The sequence below is a fragment of the Phoca vitulina genome, unplaced genomic scaffold (assembly GCF_004348235.1).
Source record: "Phoca vitulina isolate PV1807 unplaced genomic scaffold, GSC_HSeal_1.0 scaffold8, whole genome shotgun sequence".
Classification (NCBI taxonomy): domain Eukaryota; kingdom Metazoa; phylum Chordata; class Mammalia; order Carnivora; family Phocidae; genus Phoca; species Phoca vitulina.
This window is the reverse complement of record NW_022589711.1, coordinates 50,953,208-50,961,316: the sequence shown is the minus strand read 5'-3', so window position 1 is coordinate 50,961,316 and position 8,109 is coordinate 50,953,208. Positions and strand designations below refer to the sequence as shown.

Sequence of the window (8,109 nt, the reverse complement as noted above, 5' to 3'; positions counted from 1 at the left end):
TATATATATATATATATATATATATATATATACAATAGAATATTATGCAGCCATCAAAAGGATTGAAATCTTGCCATTTGCAACAACTTGGATGGAACTGGAGGGTGTTATGCTGAGCGAAATAAGTCAATCAGAGAAAGACATGTATCATATGACCTCACTGATATGAGGAATTCTTAATCTCAGGAAACAAACGGAGGGTTGCTGGAGTGGTGGGGGGGTGGGAGGGATGGGGTGGCTGGGTGATAGACATTGGGGAGGGTATGTTCTATGGTGAACACTGTGAATTGTGCAAGACTGTTGAATCACAGATCTGTACCTCTGAAACAAATAATACAATATATGTTAAAAAAAAAAAAAAGAAGAAGAAGAAGATAGCGGGAGGGGAAGAATGAAGGGGGGGACATCGGAGGGGGACATGAATCATGAGAGATGATGGACTCTGAAAAACAAACTGAGGGTTCTAGAGGGGAGGGGGGTGGTGGGATGGGTTAGCCTGGTGATGGGTGTTAAAGAGGGCATGTTCTGCATGGAGCACTGGGTGTTATACACAAACAATGAATCATGGAACACTACATCAAAAACTAATGATGTAATGTATGGTGATTAACATAACATAATAATAAAAAAGAAATACACAAGACATTGAGAGTGAATCAATAACAGGATAGAAAAGAAAAATACAATAAAATTATATTAGATTTCACGTTTATTAAGAAATTGTTGTGTAAAAGAACTACCTGGTTCTAGTGGTTAAATCTAATCATTTAGTGTATTCATTTTTTTATTCTGATTTTGCCATTTAAGACACCCCCTAAATCTCCTAGCATCAAATCATTTACAAATCTGATTAATATGTCCTAAGAATGATTAGTAGAATAATATAAGGTGAAAGACAGAGTGTTCTACTCTTAACTGATTCTTTTAGTCATTTTTGCATCCACTCAATATTTATTAAACAACCTTTATGTGCCAGGGACTATGCTAAGAGGTGGGGATGGAATGGTCAAAAAAAAAAAAAATGGATATGGTTCTTACTAGCAAGGAATTTACAACCCACTGGAAAAAATATTGTTAATCAAATAATCACAAACATAAATGTATCATTACAATCAGTAATAAGGGAAAAACATGTGCTTTTGGAGCATATATAGCCAATGGAAGCAGTAGAAATCTTCCCTAATGAATTGACTTTGAATCAAATAGATTGTTGAATCTATGAATCTCAAACTCAAAAGAAATATTTGGATTTGAAATATATATAAATTTAGAAGTCATTTTAGAATTCATTGGTATACAGCTGTAAGAATAATGAAGAATCTCTCAATATACTCACATGAAAAGGCCAACAATACATATTAGTAGTAGTAGTAATAATAAAAGTAGGTAGGAAATAATATAATGATGCTACCTTTTATATAAGAAAGAAAGAAAAACAAAATACATATATTTGCATTTGCTTGATTTGCCTAAAAATTTCTTTGGAAGAAAACACAAGAAACAAATAAACATGGTTGCATAAGTGGAGGGGGAGAGGAAGATAGAGCATACATTGTATATGAGATAGAATATACATTATATAGTTTGCATATTGCTTTGATGTTGAGACACCCCTCCCCAAAGAAAGGCCAGGTAGAGGAGGATGAACTATAAAAAAAGATTGAAAAAGAACTAGAGAGGATGGAGAGTGTGTGTCTTTGAAGCCTAAAGGAAAGAGCACTTCAAAAAGAAGCAATGGAGCAGTTAACTGTCAAATGCAACTGAGAGGTTTACTGAAAGCTGCAATGTGAAAAAAAATGTCCACTGTGGGAGGGGGACTATAAAATCAGCAACCTAATAAAAATTAATGAAGGACACGAATACAGTTTGCAGTGAAAAAATACAAGCAGCTTAGGACATGAGCAAGTTCTCAACTCGTAATGGAAAACATGCTGTTGAAGTTACAGGATTCTATTTTCACTTACATTGGCAAAGATAAGGAAAACCAACACTCATCTACTATTGGGAAGAGTGTAAATTAGTATTCCCTGTTTCAGAGGCATTTTGACCACATCTATTAAAATAATATACCTAGTTTATAATTAAGTAATTTCAAGTATAGAAATTTTTTTATATCTCCATACCAATTATATATAAGCAGACATATATACCTGTTATATACATATCTACGTGTAATATAAATTATGCATACTTGTAATTTATATATATTTATAAACACACATATATGTTTAGGTGTGAACAGGTACATGAGCAAGCATTGTCATTATTTTAATAGCAAAAGACTAGAAACAACCTAACTATCCATCAACATAAGATTGGTTTAAAAATTATGGTACATCTAAAGAAAACATATTTGTGCAGATATGGAAAGATATTTAAGATATATTAGGTGAAAATGCAAGTGCAGAACAGTGTACTTAGTGTATTTCCATTCGTGTGAAACAAATTAGTGCATATGTGTTTAATACTGCTGAACGTTACAGAACATTCGGCCGCAGTGGATGCCTTCAGAAAGGGGATCTGGATACTGGGAGAACCAAGGTGGGAGGGATATTTACTTTTTATTTACACTGTATTGTCCTATTTGAGCTTTTTAAAAATTGTGTCCATATATTACTCCTTCCACTAAGAAAAAAATAACTAGTTTAAAAAAGGAATTTAAAAAAAGAATTTTAAACTACCTATGGCCATAGGATTATAGTGGTGACCTTAGGAGTTTTTTAATGGAGTCACAAAAGTGAAAATCAGGTCAGTATAGTGAGAAGTGAGAGGGAGATGAGTAAGTGATGAGAGCATGCATAAAGAAGTTTTGCTGTAAAAGGGAGAAGAGAGGTAGAGTAGTAGCTAAAGGTAGAAGCTTTGTCAAGAGAAGGGATTGTTACCTCCCTTGAGCATGTTTAATGCTGATGGAAAGGCCCTTGAGGGAGGGAGTGAGGAAGTCATTCCGTGCCCACGTAAGCACCCTGAGCAGGTGGGAAAGGGTGTTATTGCAAGCACAGGCAGAGGGCCATTTCTCCTCTGTAATGAGAGGGCAGGGCAGGAGGTAGGCAGAGACAAGGTCATTTGGCAGTTGGAGAGTGGGGAGTTGAGCAAATTCCTGTCTTATAGCTTCTATCTTCTTTGTGGAACAAGTGGTGAGATTATCTGCTGAATTAGAGGAGAAGTGATAGAAGAGCAATTGGGCATCTCATAAAAGGTGAGGAGAGATTGGTTTGAAACTTTAATTTTGAGAATGGGGAAGTGTGATCAACCAATCTGTTCTACACGACTTTTTCCCAAAAACACTTAGATCCCTTGGTGTGGGCATAAAGAAAGCCAAGTGTTGGACTTTAACAGTTTAACAAATAAGTACCAACCAAACAAAAAGGGCAAAAGAGTCATTATTAAATAGACTCTTCCACCTTCCACCCTCTTCTACCATCTTCAAGATCCAACAGTGTTCTCTGCATATATTTTTTTCACTTACTCACTATTCATAGATACTTGTAAATTCTTCTGGCTGATCAGCCTGAGTAAACTAAAGAGGGGAAAAAATAACTTGGAAGGTTAGGAATTGGGATGTGAGGGAAGGAAAAGAACTAACATTATTCGGCATCAGTATTTGTGCTAGATATTCACAAACTTGGTCTAATTTATTGTGGAGTGGGCAATGAATATTTCCTGATTCTTCTTTCTAACAAAATTTCAATAAAGTCCCTACTGTTCCCTTTCTGCCGCCACAAGATTGGTGGAAAAAACTCACCTCTCTGAGATCATATACCGTCAAAGCTATGGACATGATGGACATGATTATGATGGCAAAAGCATATTCCTTATAGTCTTCACTAAACCACAAACAGACACTGAAGAGTTGAAATATGTAAAATGGATTTAAAACCTGTTGGCAGGAAAACAGAAAGACAAAGGAGTATTTAGTCTTCACATTTAGCTATTCATTGACTTGTTTGCTTTCATAGGCATCTCTGTGACACAAATCACCCCACACAATATTCTCATTCTTATTATATTTATTCAGCAATTGTCATGTGCCAGACACTGCACTAAGCAACTTTACCTGAATTTTCTCTTTTAATTTCCATAATTACCTTATTACCCAGAAGCTATTACTTATCACCATTACAAAGATGGAGAAGCTGAGCCTCAGACCTTGACAAACTTGCTCAAGGTCACACAGTTGCAAGAGTCACAGATTAGGGCTTAAACCCAAGGAATCTGGCCCTGGAGCACTTTTGATCACTCCTGCACTTTATCATTTACAAAGTAGTGTCTCACGGGTCCTCACGTTGACCATCGCAAGGGTGAAAGGTATGGATATTACCAGGTCCAGTTTACTGTACTGGCCATCAGAAGGGTGAAGTTAACACTTCAGGTTTACAAAGTTAAAGTATTCAGGTTTACAAAGTTAAAATGTTCTCAAGTCTGTTGTTCTTCCCTATGACACACTATCTGCTATCTTCAAAGCCATCAAAATACTTTAGATTAATGACTAAGTTGAAGACTACAATTGTTCATAAGTAGAGAGCCAGGCTGAAAGTGGGAAACTGTCACTGAACATGTAGAACACTGTGGGAGAAAGGAGAGGCTAACTCCCAACAGTCGTTAGCCTATTTTGGTTTAAGACTTATTGCGCCCTTACTCCAATACGCTCTAGTTTATTTCCATTTGTCTAGGATAGGAACAGTAATCCTTGCCTCTGGTTAAGGAAGGAGCACACAGAAACATTTCCTATCAGTCTCTTTTGCTTCCTTCCTCCCATGCCTGAAAGAAAGCTTACTAGAAATATTGAGAAAGTACCTTGAGTTTAGTATGCTTTGTATAAAGCAAGTAGTGAAGTGAAGGAAAAGACCCAGAGTACAGCTGTATGGTTACAGTTTCATAATAATCATGGCAAAATGAAAAATAAGCCCAGTAGTAAAGTCAAAGAGGAAAAATTCAACTCAATAAATGATGGTCAAGTCCTTTTTTTCCTCCCACATACACATTGAGATGGAGAAAACTAGTAAGTCCAAGCAGACGCTTTTCTTCCTATAATTTTAGATGCTGAGGAAATTGTATATTGTTGCCCATAAGAAAAGTTCTGAGTTTTTAAATTTTCAATGATTATTTTAGTTTCACAAAGTTGAGACAGACTAAGAAACATAGGATTAAAAAGGAAAGAGAGATATATGTTTATTCAGTTATAAAAGGATAAGTAGATACATGGGCATCATATCTTATACTGAATCAGGCAACATGTTCAAAAGATGGTCTCCTCGAAAAAGAGTAGAAAAGAGGTATGAAGAAACTATACTTTGTATTTTTTTAAAATATCCCAAATTACAGTTATGTATTAACAAGTAGCATTTTTGATCTTTTGACTAGAACTAAACTTTATTCTCCAGCCAGCACCAAGAGAAAGTACTGATTACCTCCTTGATGAGTAGTTTCCAAATTGGTGTGATTTCAACATCGATAGTGTTAGGCCCGCATATTAACCTCCTATAGGGAGAGATCATAGATCAGTCAGTTATTAATAATAAAAATGAAACCCATTTTTTACTCATTCAAAAAAAGGTCTATTCACTTTCTCACAATCAACAAAAGCCCCCCTTGTTACATAATGCCCCCATCCTGTTCAAAATAACTGAGGAAGGGGAGAGTTCCCAAGGGCAAAAACAATAAACATGATCATATTGCATCTACTGAATTAGACTCTTCCTCGGATCTAAATGTTTCCCTGATGGCAATTTGGGTATTTAATTTAGCCATGGCCTCATCCAAGTAGTTTCAAGATTGGCACTCTTTCAACTCTGTCCCCAAATTTGGCTCTGTGGATGTGGGATGGAGGGATCATTACAAGAAAATTGTTTTACTGGTTGGAAATACCAGACCTACCTGCCTACTCCTGTTCAGCTCTGGGAAGCTGCAGAATTTGTTTTAAGAAAAGATGTTGGGATCTCAAAAATAGCTCTCACACACAGTTATACAGCCCTTTAATTGAAAACCTAGAGATATGTGTCTTTGATTATGCAGAGCAATGACCCTTTATGAGTTATTTTGCTGTTGGGAACACCAACCACTCTCTCTGTGCCTTCTATATAGACTCTCAGATCAAATAGCTTGGGCAAATATATTAGAGCAGTGCCTCCTTAAACTTTAATGCTCATACAGATGACTTCATGATCTTGTCAATGGGAAGACTCTGATTCAATTAAGGATGATGTGTGCTCTAAGATTCTTTTTTTTTTTTAAGATTTTATTTATTTATTTATTTGACAGAGAGAGAGAGCACAAGCAGGGGGAGCAGCAGAGGGGGTGGGAGAAGCAGGTTCCCCACTGAGCAGGGAGCCCGATGTGGGGCTCGATCCCAGGACCCTGAGATCATGACACAAGCCAAAGGCAGATGCTTAACCAACTGAGCCACCCAGGCACCCCTAGATTCTGCATTTCTAACAAGCTTCTAGGTGATGCTGATGCAGCAAGGCTCTAGGTCCCTTCAATTACTGGGAAAGGGGGTGGAGGAGAATGTGAGAATCATAGAAACTTAGGACCAGCAAGAAGTTTACAGAATCCTCCTCCCCTTGTTAAAAATTAGGCAATCAAATCCCAGAGATGAGAAGTTACTTGCTCAAAACCCTACAGTGAGATTTTGAGACACTCTTAACATTCCACACTGTGCCCTTCTAAGACTCAGCTCTTCTTTCACCTCCCATCTGTGTGACCTCGTTTGGGCCATCATACCTCTGTGAGCCTCAGATTTCTCATGTGTTATATTGGGAGGATAAGGATGTTTGTTCTACCTCCCCCACAAGGTTGCTCTAATGAAGTGAGATAATGTATGTGCATGCATTTAATTTAATAATACTGAATAGAGCCTTACAAGGTTTTCTGATATGGACCAGCTAAGATAACTATGTGCTGGGCTCTCTATTTGGCTAATGGTAACTGTCCTTTTGAGCTGATGTAGATAACAGTAGGCGTGGTACCTAATCTCTTGTTCTTCTCTTGTTAGACCTGATCCAAATTTTAGATGTATCTTGGTAGAACTGAGCCAGTCTTCCAAACAGCTGAAATAATAATAATGAGAAAAACATACTTAGAAATAATATTTTTGAGATAAATTTCTCTTTTGGATGAAACTGCTAAAACAACTTACCCGATTTTCTGGAACTGTCCTTCTAAGTTGTTCCAAACATACCTTATTTTCTGCACTTTTATGCATCTCACCTGCAAAAGAAAAGTACTAAGAAAGTCTCTAGTTTAAGGATCAGTGAATACATAGCAGTTCAGTGGCTAAAGAAGCATCTGGGGAAGAAGCAAAGATAGAGCCCTAATATACTTACTTAAGATTATCCTTTCCTAACTTATCCCAACCTTCCCTAATACACAAATGGCATTCCTTATTAGAAGTTATCATTCAGTTGATGTGTATCATGGGCATACTATATGGATGAGCATGTGAACAAAACTCAGTCTCTGCATTCCACTATTTGATAACCCAACAAGGGAAGAAAATCTACCAAAGAGAAAAGTAGGGACACCTGGGTGGTGCCGTCAGTTAAGTGGCCAGTTCTTGGTTTTGGCTCAGGTCGTGATCTCAGGGCCCTGATCTCACAGTCATGAGATGGAGCCCTAGGTAGAGCTCTGCACTGAGCTTGAAGTCTGAGCTTCAGATTCTCTTTCCCTCTCCCTCTGCCCCTCCTGCTCCTGCTCGCGCATGCGCTCTCTCTCTCTCTCTCAAATAAATAAATAAAAATAAACCTTAAAAAAAGAGAGAAAACTATACCATACAAACATATACATATCAAAGAAACAAAAATATAATAAAGTAAAATTTATAGTATTAAAATAGAAATATAGAGAGGACAGATGACGGAAGGCATCATGGAGGAGATGACATCTGAGCTGCAGCCTTGAAGGGTTGGAAGATTTTTGCTCAGATGAGAAGGAAAGAGGGCATTTCAAAGAGATTATGCACAAGTTAGTTGTGGGGAGGGGCAAATGAGTGGGCTATTTGATCACAGACTGGAGAATGAGGCTAGAAAGATAAATAAAGATGAAAGAAAGAAAAAAAGAAAGAAAGAAAAAGAAAGAAAGAAAGAAAGAAAGAAAGAAAGAAAGAAAGAAAGA

At 37.1% G+C, this 8,109-nt stretch overlaps 1 protein-coding gene across 3 annotated transcripts in view; it reads right to left on the bottom strand.

Annotated features, from left to right (window-relative positions):
* The window catches only part of ATP13A4 (ATPase 13A4), a 125,562-nt gene that overhangs the window by 70,896 nt on the left and 46,557 nt on the right, over positions 1 to 8,109 (bottom strand). For all 3 annotated transcript variants that reach the window (XM_032406897.1, XM_032406898.1, XM_032406899.1), the window contains 4 exons: positions 7,136 to 7,206; positions 6,966 to 7,046; positions 5,409 to 5,478; positions 3,743 to 3,877 (listed from right to left, as the gene is read on the bottom strand). In XM_032406897.1, the coding sequence (XP_032262788.1) occupies positions 3,743 to 3,877; positions 5,409 to 5,478; positions 6,966 to 7,046; positions 7,136 to 7,206 (357 nt within the window). The remainder of the gene's footprint in view (positions 1 to 3,742; positions 3,878 to 5,408; positions 5,479 to 6,965; positions 7,047 to 7,135; positions 7,207 to 8,109) is intronic.